The sequence below is a fragment of the Paroedura picta genome, chromosome 6 (assembly GCF_049243985.1).
Source record: "Paroedura picta isolate Pp20150507F chromosome 6, Ppicta_v3.0, whole genome shotgun sequence".
NCBI lineage: Eukaryota > Metazoa > Chordata > Lepidosauria > Squamata > Gekkonidae > Paroedura > Paroedura picta.
Window position 1 is genome coordinate 59140947 of NC_135374.1, and position 25081 is coordinate 59166027.

At 47.4% G+C, this 25081-nt stretch overlaps 1 protein-coding gene across 4 annotated transcripts in view; it reads right to left on the reverse strand.

Moving 5' to 3' along the window:
• Positions 1-25081, reverse strand: part of RUNX1 (RUNX family transcription factor 1) — a 236296-nt gene that overhangs the window by 112237 nt on the left and 98978 nt on the right. For 3 of the 4 annotated variants that reach the window (XM_077342650.1, XM_077342647.1, XM_077342648.1), the window contains exon 3: positions 859-1118. In XM_077342650.1, the coding sequence (XP_077198765.1) occupies positions 859-1118 (260 nt within the window). Of the gene's footprint in view, positions 1-858; positions 1119-1229; positions 2768-25081 lie in introns of those variants that run through there. The other variant, XM_077342649.1, reaches the window with a different exon arrangement.

A 25081-nucleotide genomic window follows, 5' to 3' on the forward strand; every position in this document is an offset into this window, starting at 1 on the left:
TCTCTCCAGACAGCCCAGGGCTGCCCTCGATCCCCTTTGCTGTGCTCCCGTGGCTACAGCCTTTCCCATAGAGTTCCAACAAACCTGTTTACCACGACAGCCGGGCTAAGGCCTTCGGGTCAGGCTGTTTAGGATGGGGTGCTGGGGGTGAATGCTGGGCGATTGACGGGCTGAGGATGTCCTGCGGTCCACCACTAGGTGATTTCCGGTGGGCCACTTAGCGCCTGACGGTGGCTGGCATATCTGCCTTCTGATCCAGCAATACCTGTGCGAGATCGCTTAGCACAGATTAATTTTGATCTTTACAGGCCCTGGAGGAGCACTTTTGCTTTGCTGCATGTTGACACCCTCCGGAGATTATAGTCAATTTAAAAAAGGGGGGACCAAGTCAAATTGAAATCGGCTTGCATTAGGGGATTTTTTTAAGGCACCACTATGATGGGATCGGTGGAGAGACCTACAGCTGGGAGTAAATCATTTATTTGGATCGGTCGACTTCCGATCCTATGTGGCCAGTCTTTCTGCCTTGCTAGGCAATTTCTCTCCCCCCTTAAGGATGTCGATTTCCCACTACTCCGAACGCTGGCGGGACAAGCTGCCCTACAAGGAAGCGGAGGCACCCTTACTTGGGAGGCGGCGGTTCTGCCGAGCAACACTTACTGAATCGACAAACTAGAAAATTTCCATGATGTGCAGAGCGGACTGGGGATCCGAAACGCTGTAGGCACGAGAAGGTCAGCGAGGCCCCGCAAAGGAATCCAAAATGCTCCGTGTCCCGGGACAGTCCCCATGCATTTGCGAGCCCCCCCCCCCTCCTCCCCTCCCCTCCCCTCCCCTCCTCCCTTCCCCTCCCCTTACCTTGAAGGCGATGGGCAAAGTCTTGTTGCACCTCCAGTGGGTGGGCAGGACGGAGCAGAGGAAGTTCGGGCTGTCGGTGCGGACCAGCTCTCCGGGGTGATCGGCCAGGACCTCCACCATGCTGCGGTCTGCGCTTCTCAGCTTCCCCAGCAGGGCGGCGCCGCTGCTGTTCTCGTGGCCGACCAGCGGTAGCGCCTCGCTCATCTTGCCCGGACTCAGAGCGGCGGAGGGCGGCGTGAAGCGGCGGCTGGTGCTGGTATCTACGGGGATACGCATCACAACAAGCCTGTTGAGTGAAAGAGCTCCGCAGGGGGCTTCGGACAAAGCAAAGGGAGCGCGACTCTTCAGCCCGCGGCTCTCGGGAGACCCACATAAAAGGGAAGCGGCTCAGGAGCCCGGCGCTGGAGGGGCAGGCGACGTGGCGCCAATCCCGGAGCGAACGTGGATCGGTCCCCAGACCGAGCAGGGGGAAGCTCTGCTGCCGGGTCCTGCCACAGTTAATCCAAGCATCCAGTTTCAGGCTGTGCTGGAAGCGCGTATGTCTCTCTCTTAGAACACAACACTAAGCACCTCTAGAGTCGGGGAAGTTCTTCCCTTGGGTATTCCCAGTGTTGTTAAAATCAAAGGCCCTTCCGAAATCCCACACACGGAGAAAAGTTTGGAGCGAAGGAAATATAAGACATCCGTTTGAAACCACCCGCGCGCAGAGCGGGGGTTGCGCGGGGGTGGGATCTAGACTTTTCAGTAGTTAACTTCCTAACGCTTCAAAAAGCGAGTCGCCATCCCTTGCCTCAAGCCTCTTTGGAATCCAGCTTAAATACATTCAGTCTCTTTTCGCGGTGTAAGGGGGGGGGAGTCACTTTAAAGCAAGCGGACGAAGCAGGCTTCAAAGAGCGTGGCCTGAGGTTTTCAAAGGTCAACTGGCTATCACAACGTTATAGGCTGTAGTTCATCAAATATTTACAGTTGACTCTATAGAGAGTTTAAACACAACAGGAATCCATTAAAGTTCTTCCGCGGGGTTCCTTCCCCTCCCAAAGCAGCCTTGAAACCCAGACTCAGTAGCTTGACTCGCGTTCCTTTAAAGGGAATGTCATTGGCAGTCTTGGTTTGCAGCGAGGCGGCCAAACGACGGCCCGGGTAAATGTAGACTAAGAAGGTGCTGCGCCAGTAAATCAGGCAGGAGAGAAAGCGAGCGAGCGAGCGAGTCCATCTAAGAATCGCCTTTGGGCTGGAGCTGCTGGTTGGGTTGTGGGTTCCCTCTGTGGTTAATGTGTGCAGCAACTCTAACACACACACACACTTCTGAAGTCACCCAACAGTCTGTGGCCGCGGAGTGACTCACTGCCAACTTGGGGGAGGGGGACTATCTGAAGCGATCTTCCTCAAATTCAGCCACAGGGGCCCGGCTGCTCAGCTATGGTTTAACCACAGCAGGTGGAGCTCTGCTTTCAGGGCCATCGTTTCCCTCTCCTCCCCCTCCTTCTCCCCCTCGCCCGCCCGCCCGCTTCTTGCTCTTCCCCGCTTCAAAACTTCACGATACGGATTGCCGCTCGCTCGGAAGCGCCTGCCCAGCCGACCCGCATCTTCTGCTAGAGGAAAGAGGATTAGACGCCCGCGTGTTAACAGAAGGACCCCCCGCAAAAAACAAATCAGTCCGTGGGGGAGAGCGAGCAAAAAGGTGCGAAGCGCTCAGGCAAGAGCCCCTGCTCCTATCAGACTGCGCGTTTCCCGAGCGGAAGATGCCTTCACGTGTTCACCAGACTCCAACGGCAAGCTTCCCCGATGGCTGCTGCCTATAAAGGCCAGTCTCTCCAGCTGTGTGTGACCTTCTGTGAGGCGCTGTTTGTTTGCTCATGCTGCTCTGGAGAAGCCCGGTCCCCCGCCTCCCTCGCACTCGCGCCTTCTGGCTCTATGAATGGAGATTGACTGGAAATGAATTTGCTTTTACAGTAAGAGAGTCCGGAGGAATGTCATTCCCTCAGCTCTTTTGCATAGGGAAGGACGCCGGCCAATCAGAGGCCTTTCCGGTCTGAAAGCAGGGCGCGGCTCCAACCCACGGGCTCCTGGAATTGGCCCGCGCGCTGCCGCCGAAGCTACTGTTCGAAACCAAAGAGGCGCCCGCGTGTCAATGGGACGCCGCGGTGGCCACAGCTCGCGCGCGCGCGCGCCCCCGCTCCCTCCGTCTGTCGGAAGCGGAGGAGAGCCCATAGGGTGGCGACGGCCTCAAAACGGGGTGGGGGTGAGAGAGCAGGCGGCGAGAGCGCGCGCTCTCCGACTCTGCCCGCCAGCAGACCCTCAAGGGAGACCTCCCAGTGGCGCTCTGGCTGGCGGGGCGGCCCCTCGGCTTCCGCAAGCGAGAGCCCCTGGCGGCTCCCCCGGAGCCTGCAGTCCGAGAGGGAAGGCGCCGCTCTCGCCGGGCAGAAGAGCGACCTCAGCCCCGGCGCTGCCACTTTCCCGCCCGCCTCTGCTCCCCGGGAAAGGCTGCGCCGCCAAGAAACGCTCAGCGGGCGACGCTGTGCCCAGCGGGGCGGCTGCGCCGAGAGCGGAGCGGGGAATCACCTGTTGAGCTTTGGCCTCTTCCTGCGGCTGCTCCCCGCGCAAAGCCTGGGGCCGGGGGGAAGAGGGGAGTCGGTGGCTGGAGTGCTGCCAGGCAGCGAAGGGGTGGCCGTGGCCCTTCATCTTCGGCGGCAGCTCCCCTCCCCCGCTCGCTCTGCCTCCGGCAGCTGGACTAGGGCTCGTTCGCCCGCTGCTCCGATCTGCGCCTCAGATCTCGCCAGACTGCGGCCGAGGGTGGCGCCCCGGGACTCGCCGAAGCCTGCACAAAGGCTCCGGGAAAGAGTTGGCTGGGAAGCCCTGGGTCACTGAAGCGTTTGATAGGTGCGATAGCCACATAATGACGGGCTGTGCTTCCCTATTGGGGACGCAGGTCCAGGCACCGAGTCAGAAATGGCAGTCGCTGGCCCGGGGCTACCATCACGCCCTTACCTCTCTCTTAGCTGGCCTAGCCCCAGACGTCCAGCCCTCCATTCCTAAAATGGCTGGGGCTGAAGCTCCCCGCCCCTCCCGTAGCTACCCCTATCCTGAGCCTGAGGGGAAGAAAGTACTTCTCTGTAGGTGCACGCAAAAACTCTAGGGAGCAGGGTTAGCTAGCCTAATTCCATTGAAACTAATGCGTTTAGGCTGGAAGAATTTTGGATGGTAGGACTAAGGAGTTCAAATGCAGTGGCATAAAGTTTCCAAGTAGCAGGCTGAGGTGGGATCTAGTTCTCTCAAGGGACTGGATCTGCTAGGTCACCTCAAATCCCCAGAGACTTCATGAGCCATTATATGAAATCTCACAGTTGTTTAACATGAGAGCATTTCCTTCAGTGTGTGATTTCATAGTGCCATTCTTCACAACTTATTTTAGTTGCTTTGTTGTTATAACTACTGCTCTCTTAATTAAAAAGAACTGGTGAAATGTGTTCGCACTTACTTGTCCAGTGTAACAGCATGCGTGTGTGTGGGAAACAACATATGAAAATGCTGACAGGAGCTGACTTCCACACCCTGCTGTCACACAGCAGTAAGGCAGCCAGTAGCTGTGGTTGAATAGTGGCTGACCTCATAAGCCAGACACCTAAAATAGTTCTTCATGGTGGCTGCAAGTTTAAAAATACCTAAATCACACTGTTCTCTGACAACTCTCACTGCATATGCCCCCCAATAATATCCAAAATCTGTCCCTTTGCCTCTTGGGAGCAGACTCAGAGCACATCCCAAGTGGGCCACCTTTCCAAAAACTGCCTCAGCTAGTGCTTCCTACTTTCCACAAGGTGGTAAAATTAGAAAAGGTAAAAAGAGATTGAAAGGAAATGTGACCTTAATGATATCTGTGCTCAGTGTGGTGTCTCTAGGGTTGAAGAAATGAGGACTGACTTGTCAAACTTTGTTAGTTATAATATGTAAAGGTAAAGGTATTCCCTGTGCAAGCACCTGGTCATGTCTGACCCTTGGGGTGACCCCCTCTAGCGTTTTCATGGCAGACTCAATACGAGGTGGTTTGCCAGTGCCTTCCCCAGTCATTACCATTTACCCCCCAGCAAGCTGGGTACTCATTTTACCGACCTCGGAAGGATGGAAGGCTGAGTCAACCCTGAGCCAGCTGCTGGGATCGAACTCCAAGCCTCATGGGCAGACAGTTTCAGACAGCATTTCTGCTGCCTTAACACTCTGTGCCACAAGAGGCTCTGATATATAATATGTAGCTTCATGTAACACACAATTTTTAAAAGTCTGATGCATATTATTTGAGGATGCTTTCTTACTAAAGTAATCTGGCTACCTGTTTCTAAAAGAAGACAAGAGAGTGCTAGTTAGTATTTCCTCTAACAAAAAGAAAGGGTCTTGATTCCTCTCTCATTTACTTTTGTGGTAAAATCTGCTACATCTGTTGTACCCTCCATCACCTGCTTTCATATCACAGGATATACAGCCTTTAACCTGAAACTTGAAGTTGGTTTACAGTGAACTCATGACTTAATGGAATCAGGTCTGTGACTGGCTTGCTGAAATGCCCACTTTCTGCACAGTTTAGCTGCAGGTAAAGGTCATCCCAACCAATTAGCTGCTTTGCCAGGTACATCCAACCTCTGTACAATGCATCTGCACTGGTCTGAACATCCTTCACCTATTTCATTTGCCAAGGAAATCTGTAAAGAAGGAGCAGAATCTGGGATTTGTACATACAAATCTAGTACTAGGCAAAGCTTGGTATATTGCTTAAATGGAAACAAAATGGACATCCTTGGGAATTTTATCTATGTAAAAGGATTGTTTCAATACCCTTGTTAAATATCACATCTCCCTCCTTACCTTCAAGGCAATCACTCTTTTAAAGAAGAACACATCAGAATGTTTGCTGCCTCTGGCAATCATTACAGGGTCTCTCCCCCCCCCCCAAAAAAAAAAAAAAGTCAAACAGTGATTATAGTTTTGGATTGGGAAAAATGTTATTGAAAGCCATGGTTATGTTGGTCATTTTTACACTTTTTATGCCCTCCCACCATCTGGGAAAGGAAGGCAGGGCAGAAGTTAAGGGGGAGAAAAAGAGACCGAACCTTTAACCTCTGCCTTCCTCCCACTCTTAGGCTCTCAGGGAGAAAGCATGCATGGAGACGCAAGAGAAAAGGGGAAATCGTTTCTCAAGAGAGTAGAAGGCACGTTAGTTAGCAAAGTCCGTTGCATAAAGCTGCAAGAGGGAAGTAACCGCAGCGGTCTGGCATGGGGGTGGGGAAGAGGCCAGGTCTGGTGCAATCGCAAAGAGGAAGCGGCTTTCTCTTCAAAGCGTGGTGTGTTTTGTGTGTGTGGGTTGTTTTTTTTTTTTTAAGTCTTGGGAGCTGCCCGCGGCTCGATTGCGCAACAGGCCACGGAAACCTCGCGCGAAGGCGGCTCAGCGAGAGCCTCGGTCGCTTCAGTGACTGGAAGCGGACGCTAGGGGGGGCGCGAAGTCTGTCTCCGTCCCTTTCTAAACCTGGGCTTTTAAAGAAGTGCTGCGGGCCAAGTAGGCGAATGGGAGGAGATCCCACCTGAGTCGGGGTCTCCCGAAGAGCCCGGCGCTACCTACCCCTGCTGGACTCTGCGCTCACTCAACTGATGCGAGAGAGCACCAATCGGAACAGACCCAACAGCTTTGCCCTCATTTGACGCTGGGATGTCCAGGGAGCTGCTCTCCAGAAACCAGTGCGTCAGCTGCATCTCGCTCGTCCCTCCCCCGCACAAGTCCTCTCCCCACCTTTGCGACCGTTAGAGCAAACACAGCGCACAAAAGCTTGGTGATTCATTCCCCCCCCTCCCTACATCTGGGTGATTAGCAGAGGCATGAGACCCAGGGAGGCGCCGGGTTTATTCTGGCGCGCGCTCTGCGGGTGTGCTTGCACTCCGTGCACTCAACTGTTGCGCTCTGCAGAGGATTGAATACAAGAGCAGTCCATCGCACGAGATCAGTCTGACAGCCACCTAAGGGCAGGGACCAGATTCGAGCTGTAGAAAACACACACACGCCCCCCCACACACAAACACACATACCCAAGCAATCAGCCAGGTAGCCTTGTTGCTCTGAAGCAATGCAACAACGTTTGGGACCTTTCAGACCCAACAAAGTTTAACGCTGGGGATAATCATGCGCACGGAAGTTGATACCCAGAAATAAAGGTGACACTGGACGCAAACATTTGCACTGTCCAATAACCCGGAAAGACACCACCCTGTCTGTATGCACGTCACTAAGAGGCAGCGAGAAAAATGTGTTCAATTTGCCGAGCATGGACCATAAGGCCTTTTCATTTCGACTGACCACTGTGTTCTTAATTCCATTGACACTAGGGGAAAGATACTTTTTTTTTTTGCTTTTAGCTAATCAATTTACCAAAACGTTAATTTTAAAAAATTCCTTATCCACCTCACGATGGCAGTTTGCGCTCTAGTTTAGTCTTGTTAGTTTCAAAGAATCCAAACCACATGGGATGCCTTGTCCACAAGTCATTCAGGACTGCAGTAGTCAAGAAATCCCATACTCCTCTGGAAATCTAAAAGGAAGCGCTGGAGTAAATCGGTTCTTAATTTAGTAACTTCTTGGAATTGACCATCAAGTAACATTCCTCAGATTGCAGGCTTACTTTGAACTCTGAACTTGTGAAGCTCTTTTGGTCAGGCAGCTAAGAAGGCACATCGTTTTATTGCCCGGGGGACTTCAGCTCCTGATGGGCTGAGGGTCCCATAACAATGTCCAGGTGAAATGTTATTCTGTGATTGCTGCAGACATTCTTAGCTTGGGGTTTTCTCTCCAGCCAGGGAAAACCAAGAGATGGAACTGATTCCAAACCAAATTGACAGTTTTCCACGATTGCCCCTGCTCACTTCAACCCCCGCCCCCAGACGTTCTTTAGGGTATCCTATTCTCCCCCCCCTCCCCGTAGTATTTTCTGCACACCAGCGGGCTGCAGTGGGGGGTGGCGAACTTCCATCCTGCCACTGGAGGATCGATCCAAAGGACCCAGCTTTCCACGAAGTGCTCTGAAGTGTTCGAACAACTTCATGGACATTACTGGTAACAACAATCGTGTAAAGCAGATCAGTGGAACTATCTTTAAAACTGCTATGCTGAAGGGGAAAGGAGTATGAGATTGAGATTCAGAGGCTGCCCGAGTCCTTATTTGAATGAAGGGCCAAAAGTGCCATAGGCTTCTCTCGCCAGCAACTTATCTGTCCCACCGCTTATCTCCTTATGTTCCTTGCAGGGCATACAGCTCTGCGGGTATGAATCTGCCGGTAGTCCTGGCCCCAGAGAGGTGTGGCTGGCCTGACCAGGACCAGGGCTTTTTCAGTCCTACAGAACCAGGCCCTACATGGTGGAATCAGCTGCCGGTAGAGCTGAGGGCCCTGACGGAGCTTACTGGGTTCTGCAGGGCCTGGAGGCAGAGCTCTTCCACCAGGCTTTTGGTTGAGGCCGGGCTAAAGACCATCCTCCGTTCTTGTATAACAACCCCCCCCCCCCGAACATCGCCCAGAGATGTGAGCGAATTCCCACCTGGGAACAGAAGTGTTGAGGTGACCAGGGTTTTTATTAGAGACGAGAATGGTTACCAACGTCTGTGATGCAGCGCTGGCAGGAGGATTTGGTGCCAGCATTGCGGGATATGCATCTGGCACTTTTATGATGCTCTCTATTTTTACTGTAATGTTTTGTTGTGAGCCACCTCCAGACGGCTGTTCCGGGAGGGGCGGTATACAAATAAAATAAATAAATAGAATTTTCATGTGAATGTGCTTGAAATCACACCCGGCAGCTCACTCCTAACAATATTTAGCGGGAAGTAATTCCCATTGGCGCTTCAAAGAAGATTTCTTTCAGCCCCCCAACCCTCCCCCCTCCCCGACCCAACTGATGACCTGGCTAGACGAGAGTTCCCCACCTACGCTACAGGCGGCCGGGCCGAACGCGAGAGCTGCCCCAGCTCCCGCCGTCGCCTTAGTGGGCCAGCAACTGCAGAGCCCGCGGGCCCCTTGCCGAGAGCCTTCAAGGGGGCCGGGCGGGGTGGACGAAAGGCCAGTCTGCTCCAGACCTCGGCGCTGCCCTGCTGGGCCCTTGGCGGCCTTGGCCTGCGGGCGGGCCATCGGGGAGGGGCGCTGCCGGATCTCAGCCACTTCAGCTGGGACGTCCTCCCCCGCGCGGGTGCTTAGGGCTGCGGGCGGGCAGCCTGAGCCCCTCGACCCGAACGCCGGCACGCCTCCTGGGCCGCCCGTGGCTCCTTCCCAAGGTGGGGCGGCCCTCCCCAGCGCCCTCTCCCGTCGGGGTGCCCCTCGGGCTCCGGAGGAACGGCGCAGCAGCCGGCGCCCAAGACTCCGCTTCGCTCCCCCATCCCCCCCCCCCACAACAGCCTGGCGAGGCTGCCTCCTGGAAGGCCAGGCCCTGCGCCTTCGGCCTTGTGCGCAAAGCTCCACCTCGAGGGCGGATCGGCCCCTGCACTGCCACCAGATCGAGCCAGGGAACGCGCACTTGGTTGGCCGGCGGAACCGTGTGGCTGGGCAGCGGGAGGCAGCCTGCCCCCCCCCCCGGGAACAGCGTCAGAAGGAGCGCTCCTGCTTCAGGGCCTTTCCCGCCCGGCTCCTGTCCCGCACTCGCCCGTGGCACAAAAGCGCCACAGTCCCTGCGGGGGTCAGGGTGCTCTTCAGCAACAGTGCGCACCACCTCGCCCTTTCCTGGCTCGGGGGAAGGAGGGGGCGTCTTTTGGATGGCCGCTGCCTGAAGTGGCTTTGCTGGAGGGCGGACTCAGCTGGAACCCCCCGGTGCGGTTTAGGCGGGGGACCCCCCCACACACACACACACCGCACACGGCTGGCCCTGGATCGCACCCGCTTTCCTGCCCGCTGATTTTACGAGATTGCCATCCAAGGAAGAACGAATGACGACTCACTCCCAAACCGGTTTCCATTTCACATCCTAAACCAAGGGTTGTATTGCGCTGATAACAAAAGCTACGACCTGCATTAACACGCGCTCGCGCACACGCGCGCACACACTTGCATTAAGACAAGAGGCCGCCGCAAACGCTCTGTTCTTTTTGAAGCGCCCTGTCCTCTAAATCAGGAGCCTGCCCCTGTTTTCAGTCCGGAGTTTCGCCCGCGAAGGATCGTTCGCTGTAGTCCCTCGATTTTTCGAGGACACAAAATAAAATCAAATAGCGAAGGGGAAACGATGCCCTGAAATGACGAATGCCTCAATCTCCAAGCGAATCGAAAAGCCAAGGAGTCGGGGGCGGGGGGGGGGATGCGGGGCTCTCCGGGCCCTACTGGCGGCCGCGTAGCGCGATCCTCCGCCCTTGGTTGGGAGCCCTTGGGGTGGAAGGACACTTGCTCGCTACACCCGGGGCCGGAGCCTTCACAGACAGGCGCCTTAACCAATTCATCAGACATCCTTTGCACCCCACGAACCCATTTCGAGCAGCTATTCAAAGAGGGGTTCAGGACTTTCCAGTGATCACCGTTGATCTCGTGGCTGGGCGCCTCACTCTGGCTGAAGCCCTTGCCCACGTAGAGCCGCTTGACTTCGGAGCAACTTCGCGTGCGCGGCTCGGCCGAGGCGCCACCCGCCATAACAAAAAATGGTTTTCACCAGATAATTTCTTAGCCCACGTCGTCTAATTCTAGGGGAGGGGATCAGATCACATACGCAGAGGGTCCCAGGTCGAGAGGCATACGGAAGAAACGCCCACATAACTTCGGGTTGAGAAATGTGTCACACGCGCATTCTAAAGAGAAATCGCCCTGCATCCAAAGAATCGAAATGTCTAAAGAATCGCTAAGAAAAAGAATGACCCCAGGAAGATTCCCGACTGTCACCGGGAAGACAGTAGCGGCAACGACCTACACAGGAAGAGAACGACGGCGAAACGTGCTAGTGTCACGGAGGTGACTTAAAAATGGCCCCGTATTAGCCAGACTGCCGCGCCCGCCTGGCCGCGCCCGTGCTTACTTGGGAGTAAATTCCCAAGTAATTGTATTCGGAGTCGGAACCTTATTTAGAAAAATGGCCCCGGTGATTGCAACGAAGTGTACTAGAAAGAAATGCCGCGCGCGCGCGTGCGTGGAGTAAGTACTACTTTCAGCTGTAAGAAGTCTAAGATCGGGAAGAGCTTGAACCCGACTGTAGGGTTTAGCCCTAAATCTGCTCTCCAGTCCGGTTTCTCGACCAGTCCTCTGTGTGTGTGTTGGGGGGGGGGGGACAAACCAGAAGGCTGTTTGCTTCACGGAACTCTCCGGGACCATGAAAACTGCGCAGAAACAGCGCAAGAAGAGGAATGCGCGGAAGACCGCAGCAAACGAGGGGAGAGTTGCTTGGTTGGTCAACGACACCTTCCCCAGTAAGAGAAGGCAGGGAAATGACAGCGACGATAACCCTTGTGAAAGCCTGAATGCAAAGAACTGTCACCGCTGATTGCGAAGGTGTTTTCAGGGCTGTTTTGAAAAAGAGAGAATCAGCAAATTGTAATTTAGTGCTGAACAATGTGGATTCCTGTAAGCCCCCCCCCCCCACACACACACCCTTTTTTTTGCAGGACATGCAGGGAAGAAACCACAGCTTTGCCATTAGGAATGCTTCTGTCACAGAGGATTACTAGGATGCAAAGCAGCAAGCTTTTAGACAATACTGTTCAGCAAAACTTTGGGAAATGCAAGGGAGGGGGGGATTTTGGAAACAGTGAATTTACAAAGAAACACAAAGCAAACAAACAAAAGTAGTGGAGCATGTGAATGCCTTCGGAGCCAGGATGATGGCATGTTAATATGGTATGGCACATGCTTCACACGATTCGGAAGCATAGAGCACCGGATATATTTTACAGAAGAAACAGCATAACATTAGAACAGATGCTATCAAAAGGAAACAATGCCTGGCTAATAATTCTTCTTTGGGGGAGCACTGATAGCATTAATGTGTTTGTCTCCCCCCACCCCCATTTGTTTTTATGGGGGGAATGCTTCTGGATCAGGGTCTGTTGTTTTCTGGCTATGTTCTGGGAGTTCTGAAAACTCTGCAATAGAATACTGGAGATGGGCCTATGGTTCAGTGTAGAAGAATCTCTGCTTGGCCTGCAAAAGGTCCTCAGTTCAATCACTGACATATCCAATTAAAAGGACCAGGTGATGTGAAAGAGCTCCACCTGAGACCTTGGAGAGCTGCTGCCAGTCTGAGTAGACAATACCTGATTTCTGATCACAAGTTCTGGGTTCACATCATAACCACAGTGGTTAGTGGAACTTGCATATGTGTGTGGGCCATCACATACAAAACTCCACAGCCCTTCTCAAAAATGCTTTTCAGGGCACACATTCATAGATACAGACCAAGACCAGCTGTGCCCGCTGTGCATCATTCCCCTGCCTTATCAAACTCCAACCAAAAGCAGTATCAGTTTTAGCAGAAGAATGGCTGAGGATACATCTGGAATCCACTTCTTTCCCCTTATAGATGGAAAAGAATCTGAGGATGCATGATTTTGAGCAGAAAACGGCCAGATGGTAGAAGGTTAAGCAGCCATTCCTCCTGACATCCTTTCAAAATTCTTTCCTTTCATGGCTCTTGTTCGTTTAAAAAAATGTCATAAGAGTTCTGTTACACACATTTGTGCACAGCGAGTAATTAGTCACATTAGACATCTTCATCCAGGCTCCTTTGAACAATCTCTACAAAGGAGATGCAGCAACTTTTCTAGACGGGTGGCTCCTTTGCCCATTTGTATCTTGTTCTTGTCTCTACAGTTCTTTGCAAGTGCCTTCTCTCATTTACTTAAAATATCACCTGCACTTCCCATTAAAAACCATCCTGGGCACCTTGCAACATCTTTAAAGCCACAGAGAGGCAGATCCAGTGAAGCATCAGCTGAAGTTGCTCGGTGATATAGACCTTTCCCACCTCCTCATTTTCCCAGCAACTGTTATAACTCTGACAATACAAGGCTGAAAATTATGGGATCTAAGAGGACAAAAAAGTGACAGAGCCCTGAATGCTGCAGTGAGGAGGCTGGACTGGGACAAACTACCCCCATCTCACACTTGCATCCACAGAAGCACCATTGATGGAACATGTAAGAAATGGTTTCCTCCTTATCTCCTCTGGTGCCCCCTTGCTTTTTGTCCATGCAAGTCCAATGACTTCCAGCATCAGCTTTTCTGAGGTCAGCTAATAACTGGGGCTTTTCTGCACCCATTAGAAATATCCCACCCAATGGAAGCTGAATATTCCGGCCCCTCCATATGACATTGCCCACAGCTGACTGCTTGCTACATCCTCCATTTTAAAGCAATTCTTCGGGAATAGTATAAAGTGGATTCACCACCTTAAAAAAGCATGATCCACTGGTGGACAAGCAGCAGGAAACCAGCAGAAGGAAGCTATGGAGACTCAAACATGCTACAGTCCTCTGCATTGTCCAGCCCTTGCACCCGTCTCCCTTTCCCTTGTTCTTGGGAACAGGAATTTCTTTTCTTTTTAAAAGTGGTGACGTGCCTGGAGCAACAAACAGGAGGACACACATGTAGCCAATTCCAGAAATAAAATATTTTATTCATTGTTGTGACACAAGGCGTGCCTCTCAAAAGTTTTCTTCCCCCAAAATCAGGAACAATATTAATTTATCAAAGGACTTGTGATCCCATAAGGGGTGGTGTTCAAAAAGCATTATGAATCTATGGTTCCATGCATAGGGATTGCAACGGATAAGTATGGATTAAAAAAAATAATTAGCATGCATTGTGGGACCTTTAAACTGCATCAAAATATGGAGGAAGGGATTGGTTGACTGAATTGACAGGCCGAAGCATGATGTGTATAAGGCGCATTGCTCTCTTCTGCCTTTTCCAGCAGCAGATGAGGAGGGTGAGACACGCAAATCGACAGCAGACAAAGGTGAGACAGCAAAAAGATGAGGAGGGCCTTGGAGGCACATTATAATTTTGCGCTTTGCCATTCCTTGGGTGTAACACTATTTTTTACTAATGTATGGAAATTCCTCAGGAGTAGCAGGGGCTCCTATTAAAGTAGGGGCAGAAAAGAAAATGTCATTTCAGACCATGAGTGCAAAAGGGAGAATTAAAATATAGTGCAACAAGAGGCAAAGGAATAAACAACAAAATAGTCAGCAGCACAATGAAGCAAAAACAAACAAACAAAAACATCAATAGAATGCCAGGGAATACTTAAAAGTTTTTACCTGGAACCTGATCTTTAACAAGTCTGGCACTAGGTGAAGCTATGTGGGAGAGAATTTTAAACTAATTAAACTAACTAATTTTAAATTCCCTATTTGTTTTTATTAGGTAAAGGTAAAGGTATCCCCTGTGCAAGCACCGTGTCATGTCTGACCCTTGGGGTGATGCCCTCTAGTGTTTTCATGGCAGACTCAATACGGGGTGGTTTGCCAGTGCCTTCCCCAGTCATTACCATTTACCCCCCAGCGAGCTGGGTACTCATTTTACTGACCTCGGAAGGATGGAAGGCTGAGTCAACCTTGAGCCAGCTGCTGGAATTGAACTCCCAGCCTCATGGGCAAAGCTTTCAGATGGCTGCCTTACCACTCTGTGCCACAAGAGGCTCTTGTTTAACATTAATTGTTATTAATTTAACATTAATTGTTATTACTTGTTTAACATTAATGTTAGTTTAACATTAACATTAATCACAAAAGGACTTATTTGTTTAGGTTTTTAAAACTCATTTAGGAGTCATTAACAATTATATATCCTTACTGTGTGTCAAATTTCTATGACTCACAAGACTGTCTCATACACACATCTTTATTTATTTTTTTAAAACAATATTTCTTTTAAAAAAGAACAGAAAGGGGACCTCAAAACCCAGTAAAAATTTAAAATAGGGGATAGAATAAACACATATTTAGAAAGAGTGGAACTAAAAGTGTAACAACAATGGTGGCAGATCTATATATATCCTTCAATAAAAGATCCATGAAAAGAGAATTTGACAAGCTGACTGCTAAACATACGTCCAAGAGTTCTTGGGGAACTCAAATATGACACTTTTGATCTCCTATCCAGTATATGTAACTTGTCTCAAATCAGCCACTGTACCTGAAGACTGGATTTAAAAAAATGGGTCCAGAGAGGAACTAAAAATTACAGCCCAGTTAGCATGTATGTCCCAGACAAATTAGTAGAAATAGTAATCAGTACTAGGGGGAAAGCCCATTTATAAAAATGGGTGATATAAGGGGCCCGCAGAAGGATGCGCGGCGCCCCGCTCTCTCCCGATGTGCGTGTGCAGGAGGTTGCGGGAGAAGGCAGGGATGGCGGCGGCCACACAGGCGGCCCTGGGCCAGTCTCCCAGAGGGTAGGCATGTCCCTGGGCAGCGGGCCCTAGCTGGGGCACGTGGTAGGCCGTATGTGGCCCTCGACAGAGGGGAGGCGGTGCGACATGGCGTGAAAAGGCTGTGGCGGGTGGCGAGCGTGCAGGCGGCCGTTCCCTCATGGGTGGCGAAGGTAGGGCCGTCCCTGGCAGGTGGCCGTGCATGACCGAGTTCTGGGAGTGGGGGTAGGGGCTCGTCTTGAGGATCCGCGGAGGGGGGGCACGGTGGTGACAGTTGGGGGTGGGTGGGTGGTGAGAAGGGTGCGTTGGGTGGGAGGCTTTGTCGGCAGGTAGAGGTGTAGGGTGGCAGGAAGGAGCAGTGGAGTGGCGGAGTTAACCTTGGTCGTTCCAGCGTGAAGGTCAGCTCGGGAGGGGCGCAAGGTGCCTCCAGCAGGGCACCGATCCTTGCATCATGGGGGAAGGCGTGTCAGAAGGCTGGGGAAGCCTCCCCTGCACCCCGGGGGCAAGTAGGGCACCTCGCCGGCAGGAAAGAAGCAGGGCCGCTGCGTCTTTGAAGCGGTGGCCCTGCTCCTTTCCCTCCCGGCGAAGCCTTTGATGGAGCGGGAGCACAGAGGCGAGGATGTGCACCTCACTGGAGTGCAGATCCAAGGATGGGCTCTCTATTGGCCACTTGGCCCCCAAGTGATACTCGGAGGGCCAAATCAGGAGCCGCTTTGCGGCTCCTGATTTGCTTCTCTGAGTTTTTATCACGGACGGCGCCCACCCCTTTCTCCTCCCAACTTGCCCTTAGCACTTTATTAATACCACTCCGCGGGAGCAGTTACAGATTATTAGAAAAACATTCAGATGGTAGTCTCGTAGACAATATATACTTGGACTTTCAAGAGACTTTTGACAGTCATTCATTAAAGTCTCTTGAGTAAGTTTAACAGTCATGGGATAAGAGGATGGGTCCTCTTTTGGATTAAAAAGTGGCCAAATGAAAGGAAGCAGAGAACAGAAATAAATTGACAGTTCTGTCAATGAAGTGAAGTAAGCAGTGGGGTCCTATAAGGATGAGCACTGGGACTTTTGTGACTTAATTGATTCATAAATGATTTTGAACAAGAGATGAGTGGTGTAGTGCCCATGTCTGCAGATGACACAAAACAAATCAAGATGGTGAATTCCATGGATGACTCTGAAGAGCTCAACTGGGTGAATGGGTAATAATGTGGCAAATGAAATTCGGTGCTGGCAAATGTATGATGATGCACATCGGGACAAAACATTCCTAAGCACAAGATAATATATCCTAAATTTTATGATATTGAGACAATGTCCTGGAATTGTGGTAGGCACAGTAGCAACCCAGTGTGCCACAGCAGGGACAAACTAAAAACTAAAAAAAAAAAAAAGGGCAAATGCTGTGTTGGGGATTATTAGGAAAGGGACTAAAACCAAAAAGGTCAATATTATAATACTTCTGTGTTCATCTGTAAATGGTGCATCTTTGCATGGAATGCTGTGTGCAATTCTGGTCACTGTATCTCAAAAAATGCATTGCAGAGATGGAAAGAGTAAAGGAGGTAACCCAGATAAAAAGAGACAACCAAAAGGGAGCATGATAGAGGCATATAAAATTATGCACAGGATAGAAAAAGTGGGTAGAAAGACAACCCTTTATCTCACCTCCCCAAAACAAAACTTGGGGGGCAGCCATTGAAGTTGATGGGTGGTAGATTCAGGTTGGGAGAACTTATTTACAAAATGAGTGGAATTTGCTGCCAATGGATACAGTCATGGCTACAGGTATAGACAAATTTAAAGGGGGTTTGGACAGATTAATAGAGGATGCCTACCAGTGGCTATTAGATAGTGGATTCAATAAGGTGTGGAGTTACTCATGGAGTGAAACATCAGCTGTTTATTTAGATCAGCCGGGAACAGAAGATTGGAGACTAGGGGCCTAAAATGGGATTATGTGTCCACCATCTGAGTTGTTTTTTATCTGTTTATTGCATTTTATGGGTTTTTATATTTTATATATTGTGAGCCGCCATGAGCCAGCTTGTCTGGGAGTGGCAGGATAAAGGTTTAATGAATAATAATTAATGAAATCACACCAGAGAACTGAACCCAACAGCCCACCACACAGACTTATATACAGTCCAACATTTCTGCCACAGCCTGTGATTGGCTCCATGTGAGTCCTCAGTTTTAAATTAATTGGACCATTCAAATGATCCAGTGGCAGTATGGATCCTGCGTGTTAACCAATGGCATGGGGAGGAGATTGTGTTTTAACCGCCATTGTTTTTGATTTGGGATTTTGGGGTACTAATGTAATCTGGTTTGATATTTTTAGGATGTTTTAGGGGTGTTATCAATGTTTTGTGGTATATATTGTATGACTATAAACCGCTGTGAGCTGGCCTTGCTTGGAGTGGCAGTATAAAAATGTAATTATAAATAAATAAACAAATAAATAAATTGTCCTCCACTGTTTGAATTGTGGTTCCCACTCTACAGGTTCTCTTCACTGCATATACAACACTAGGCCTAATGGAAACCACCATATTCAGAAGCGGTAAATCTCTGAACATCAGTGCCAAGAGGCAACATCAAGGAAAGGCCTTGGCCTCAATCCCACGTTCTTGGCCTTCCAGCGAAATGACTGAGCATTGTGTGAGAGAAGATATTAGACTAGATGGGCCACTGCTGTGATCCAACAGGGCTCTTCTTATGTTCTTATGTTCAATATTCACCCATGTCTGGGCATCTCTAACATATACACTTTCGGGGGTGCTAGGAGACTCAATGAGAGTTATTGAACAATGAGCCTTATAAAAAAAGAAGTGCTTTGCCTGTAAGCCACTAAGAAGTCATTCTCAAGATACATCAGCTGACTGAATGAGAGATGGGAAAAGAAAGGCTTGTTGAAATGCACATGCCTATTAACCATGATCAACACTACTAATGCATTTTCACAGCCACAGTCAAAGCCGCAAGTTAATCTCATAAATTGTTTCTTTTCCACTTAACATTCCACCTGCAGCTGACTGCTCAAAGTGCCACTTTTGTACTTTTAGTTGCTGCTGATCATATTTAGCAGCCATTTCTTCTTTGCAGAAAAGTTTTACAAACATATCTGACTGACCACAGCTTTGTATATGTAAGAGGATTCAGAGGAGTATGGAAAACTGTCAGATATACACGGGAAAGGTTCACTAGATCAATAGATTTGTTTAAAACATTCTGAATTGTAAAGGATATTGAACACCTTTGAAGAAAGGGATGGGTCTAGAATCTGGAAGAAGTTATGAACATTTGAATTAAAATTACAACTGAGTCTGGTTTCTAGCCCCACACATTTGAACTTCTGGGATTCCCCAGAGTTTAGTGAAACTGCGGTATGCATTGGGTGCTTTAGGATGCTTTGGGCTGATCCTGCGTTGAGCAGGGGGTTGGACTAGATGGCCTGTATGGCCCCTTCCAACTCTATGATTCTGTGATTATATTTTACAGTTTTTTTAAAATTTCATAAAAAGGATTGCTTTTCTGTCAGTGGAAGCAGGTGCACATTTTAAAAGTCCAAATCAACTAACTTTTCCTACATTTCAGGAGGGCTTGCAAGAATGTTTGAAAATCTATACCATAGTCCCAATTTTATATGATAGTTTCCATATGATTTAGTTCCAGTTATTTGCCTAGGATTTTTCTACTGCTACCTTCACTTCCCAACCTATGCATTGAACTATGTGAAAGAAGATGTTAAAATACATCCAAGCATACAGATCTATTAATCAAGTGTACAAACTAGGTAAGGCAAGTAAACTCATGAGACGTAAATCCTATGGAATAGGAGAAACTGTGCCTTCCTAAAGTCAGCTCCTGGAGTCCTGGCTAGTGGGGGGTCATTTGTACATGTGACAAGACATAACCTTAGCTATTTATTGCAGTGAGTTCATTAATTCATTACACTTTGCAGCTTTCTAATGGACTGGCCAGACATTTCTCAAAGCCAGAAATGTAACTAACAAATAAAATTGACAAGATTTTTGCTATTTCATACTATTGATACATCCAGCAAGATGACTGAGAAAACAACTGAAGGCAGGGCTTGTAGCACCAGAGCCTGTGTATGGATTTGCGGGGCCCTAGCAGAGTGCAACTGCGGTGGAAGCAGCCAGACTGAGGGGCTTTTTGCACGCCTTCAAAATCGCACAATGGTTGCCAATTGGAAACGCTATTGATTTGCCATAACGCACGATGTCGTAGACAATCTGCCACACACCTGAAACCAATCTGCAAAAAGCGCTTCCTTGTAGCGCTTTCAGGGGAATCCCAAAAAGTGGATTCACCCTCCGGAAAGCGCTACACTCTTGCAACCAATCTGCAACACTAGCGAAAAAGACCTGTGCATTAACATTGTTGCGGTTTCTTCAAAGTCCCTCCTCCTGAGCCTGTCCTCCAAACTTCCGGCGAAACGATCGCCTTTTTTTTTTTCTCCGAGCGAGCGGGGATAAACGCACCAGCGAGCCTCTTTCTGTTTAGAGGCTTCCCTGGCTTCAGTCCTTCACCTTTAGTCACTAAGCACAAACCACTGAAAAGCCCGTTTGCTGATGTATTTTCCCATTAATTTTTACACATTCATTCAGCCGAAAATCGGGCCCGTGAGATGGGGGGGGGTTTCACTCGAGGCAGCGTGGCAACGATCATACGATCAAACGACAGCTCAAACACATTAGGCAGCTGGATGGGTCTCTCCGTTGCAACGAATCTACACAGATTCGTTACAATGGGTCTGTTTTTTTTTTTTAAACCTTTCTTAAAGGGAAAGGGGCTGTTTGGGAGCATGCTAACGGCTGCCCATTGGCTGCTTGACGGCCAGGGGCGGGACGAGCTTGGCAATAGCGCTTCCTTTCTAGCGATTTCTGCCGAGACCGGAAGCTGTGGGAAATGCTACAAAACGCAACTGGATTCCACTACAAAGGCAGGTATGCATAACGACGAATTCCACTATTTTAAATGGCGATTTTTCATTCAGTGACCAATTTGCAACAAAGATCCCGGTGCGTAAAGCCCCTGAGGGCGGAAGGGCCTTCCACATTGTCACTTGGAAGGTCCTTAAAGAGAGAAGATGGGAAGAAGACAGGCCAGGACCCTGATCCATGGGGGGAAGATGCCATGAGGGAACCCTGGAAGCGCAGGCCCACAGCATGTGCTACCTGTGCTACTTGGATAAACCAGCCCTGATTGAAGGCTATTTTGTTGCTCTGTTGTTGAAACTGTGTGTGAAGAGGTTATAGAATTTCCTTTCCTTAAGATTTAATCAGAGGTACTTGCACAAAATAGATTTTGAGCCATAGCACTTTATCTCATATTGGTTATATGAAACAGTTCTTATACAATCCATTGTCCTCATAAATCTCAGGAAATAGATTTCTTTGAACTGCAGATTCTGCCATATGATCTTGAATGCTCCTTTAAAACATTTGTGTTGTTGTTGTTATTGTTATTATTATTATTGTTATTATTATTATATTTAATAAAACATGTTTAAGTGTGTATTTATTTCAACTAGGAATCCTGTAGTAACTTAGCATGGGTTTCACATTGGGTATGGTTAACAAATTAAGACAGACATGGTTGGTTCAAAGATGGCTTTAAATCTTGGATTCACTCAAATCCATTACTAGCCTCCCATTACTTTGATGGAGCAGGAAGGGCAAGATTCATGTCTAATCTCCCACCCCGTCTGTCAAAGCTGAGATCCATGCATGGCTGTGACGGAAGAGATAGAGCCTCTCATGAGAAAGATACAGGGACCACCATTTCTTTGAGGAAGTGAAATGCTGAACCACATCCACTCTCTTTGAGAAGCCTGGAGGAGCCTTTGCTGCCTCCTTATCATTTTGTCATTTTGTGTCCCAACAATGATGGAAACATTTAACAAGGTGCTGCAATTTTCAGTTGCAAATTACAACATCCCAATTCTGTTTTATTAGGTCTGTGAGTGTAAATATTCAGAGAGCTGCCTACAGGAGTGCAAAGTCCAGAGGAGTAAATATTTTTTCTAGAAAAAACAACAAACAGAAGTGCAAAAAGGAAATAATCTTGGGGGGGGGGGAGTGAAGTTATACTACAGTTAATTGGTTAATCGTTACAGTCCTACAGTATCCCTTGTGATTTAAGTGAGTCCATGGATTTTAACTTGTTTTCTTTGAATATCAGTCAGTTGTCTCCTACATCAAAAGTATCTTTGATAACTTTTACACCATCCACTCCTCTGGGCTTTAATGCAGTTTGCTATAAAGGTTTTGGGAAACTCTTCTTCAAGAAAGATTTGCACAGTTCTTCTAGAAGATGTGCGCTCTTTTATGTATTTTCCCCGGCTAGTACCAAAAGCAGAAGAGAAAGGCAAAGAAAGATGCTTATTTAGATGACAGTGAGGAGTAACACCTAGACAGTCCAACATACATTAAGCATATTGAAACCCTACTTGTGTATCACCTTGCCATAAGGTAATTGCAAAACTTCTCTCAAGGTGGAAAAAGGTGGTCAGAAAAATTGAATCTGGGTCTTAGCTTGACTGACATGATTCAATAGACTTTCCACAGTTGATCTACTGAGTTGAATGAGACTTGCATTCTCAACCCCATCCTCCTTCAGGCTTCTCATTGCCAATCTAATCTTCCTGCTCCCACTGCTGCTTGTTTGATCACCTCTCCATGCCTTCCTGTGGAGTAAGGTCACAAAGAAACATACAGGCTGTACCCTTGCCTTCTTAGAGCAGTACCTCCTCCTTTTTACACAGCTTCTTGGATTGGCATGGCATCCCTAGATACTGCTCAAACTCTTTGAGAGGGCAATATCTACACATGTACAGTTTGGAAAACAGTTTACTCCAGGAGATTCTTTGTTTTAAATGATTTGCATTTTTATGCAAACCCAGGCCAAGCGACTCAATCAAATGGGGAGTCCTGATGACCAGGTATGCTGTCTGGAGCAAGTTCAGAACTGTCTTTTTTATTGTTGTTCCTGATCCTCTTCTTCCTCCCTGTGGGTTATTGGACAACTGAAGGTCTCCTCTATGCTGATCTTCCAGAAGTAAAACTATATCTCAAGATAGTATAGGTTGTTTCCAATGAATCCAAGTTGTGTGTTGGGGCAGGGGGGTAGCACAGCTGTGGCTTGCTTGATGTGACAAAATATCTTGCACTGGAACAGACTTTCTGCAGGCATGTCAAAAATTATATCCCTGACCTGGGTAATATCACTGAGTTATCTTAAGCATTTGGGGAAGGGCAGGGTATAAAAGTAAATAAATAATTTGAGCAGCATGGGTATCACTCATACCTCTTAAATATACAGGTATGAGAGGAACAATTTTTATCATTTCTCATCATGCTCATAAATTACAAATCCTATATTCAGAGGAATGATACACTAAATTCTTAGGGACCTTTCAATGCCATCAACTTTCCTGATAACTTCAGAAGAAAACCAGTCTACCATTACATCTGGCTTCATCTGCCTATGACAACAAAGTTTTATGCAGCTGTGATATGTAAGACTAGTTTTGGTAAGCCACTGCAAACTACTCTAAACATAGTCGATCATGACATGCCAAAAACCACATATGCATAAATCTTGCATGTGCTATGTCATTTATTCTGTGAAATAAGTACTCTTTTGATCTGGCAAAAGCTTAAAATGTTGCCAATTTTTATACATTCCCAAAGATATATTATTCATATTTTGTTTATTCTAAACTTTATCATGATTTTTAAAAATCATGGTAATGCAACAACCATCAATAAATCAACAACCATCACAAAATTTAACCTGAAGTAGCACCAACATTTTCAGAGACTACATGGAGTGGAGTTGGAATTTATTTGCAGACAGATACTAAACTTTGCTTACTTCCAAGTCCCATCGAAGAAGATGACGAAGATGAAGAGTTGGCTTTTTATATGCTGCTTTTCTCTACCAGGAGTCTCAAAGCAACTTACAAACACCTTCTCTTTCCTCTCCACACAACAGGCACCCTGTGAGGCTGAGAGAGCCCTGATATTACTGCTCAGTCAGAACAGCTCTATCAGTAATGTGGCAAGCCCAAGGTCACCCAGCTGGCTACATGTGGAGGAGCAAGGAATCAAACCCGACTCATCAGATTAGAAGCTGACACTCTTAACCACTACACAAAACTGACTCAAAAGCTATTATGCTTCAAAAGGCAGTCTAGAATGGCAATCTGATTGTTACTTGTCTGGTCAAGCTAAATGACTACACATTATTAATCTGGTTTAACACTTGTTAACAAAACTCAGAATTGTTCACCTGGACTAGTTTATACTTCCTAATGAATACTAATGAGAATAGATACAAACCACATAAAGATGGAATAAATCAAATATCTGCAATAATGTCATAATATTGTGGATGCTAATTCAATTAAACATAGTATAAAATTATACTGACTTTTTATATTACTGGTGAAGTTAAATGCTGAACAGAGTGGGTATACAATGACAGGGGGAAAATCATAAATTTTGGTGTTTGCTACATGATTCACTTTGGGTAAAGTTTTTATTAAATTAAGCACCAAACCTAGCATTCCCTTTTTTGAGTTTCTTAAAGGAATTACAAAGACAATTCCATCAGTACAGTCATGAAAATAGCAGAACAAATATTTATAGCCATGGAACTAAAAGAACTATAAAATTTGAATTAACAGTTTTACTGCATCTGACTACTATAATGAGAAGTTAACTTTCTCCCATGTTGGCTAAGTTATCTTTAATAATTAACTCAGTAACTTATGATCCACATTATCTGATGGCATACATTTAAAAACCCTATTAATTAATTTTAGTTAGAATTGGCTAGCACAATATGATTATATTATTTAAAATACATTACAACTACTAGGGTCATATGTAAATACCTCATTCTTAAATACATGGAAAACTTCAGAGGAACCTAATCTCAAATTATCCTTGTCATTATCTCAATGATTATGAATTGATAAGAGATCAAAGGAATGTATTTCTAAGTAGATATGTTGACTTGTTTACCCAGGTTGCAATCCATCTTGTATAAAAAGAGGAAGCAAAATTCACATTTATTTGAATGAGACCCAGATCTTTAATTTCTTTAAAATTGCAGTTGAAACAATAATTAGGGATTTCCCCAAAGACAAATGATCTGAGCTATTTAAGTTAACAAATCTTTCTAAACAGCGTAGTTATTAATGAAAACAGATCTGCTTTTGTTATCTTTTGCTATCCTGTTAATTATGTGTATTTTCCCCAAACTACACCATTCACAATATTGTTTTGAGACAGATACATTTCTACCACAAAACCTCTTCCTTTTGAACAGAAAAAATAAATAAACTTTTACCAAAGATCCCAGTCACAGTTCTGTTTTTCCTCATCACGTACACAGTCCAGGACAGGGGAGGCGACAGGCCAAATGGTCCATGGTTCATGGTTAAGGTCAGTATGACACAACTAAGCAGTAGCCAGACCCAGCAAAAGTACCAGCAAAAGCTAAATAAGAGGATCGCTCTTTTCCTTTATCTTCACTCTTGGGCTGCCCTAGAGATCTTTATGTAACACAAGCAAATTGAAAGATGACATGCAGTCATGCTTAGTATGTTGTTTTTCACTAACCAAACTCACAAGAGACTTCAATTCTTTTTTGCCTCAGGCATTTATAGACTAGTAATTTTTATTTAGCTACTTAAATGATTTTTTCTCATGTTGCCCAATTAGTGTGGGAAGGGTTGATGGTTCATTTTTGTTGGTAAAAGAAAGCTAAACAATGGGTAGGAAAATCTCCTGTCACTGAGGTATTTTCTTCAGA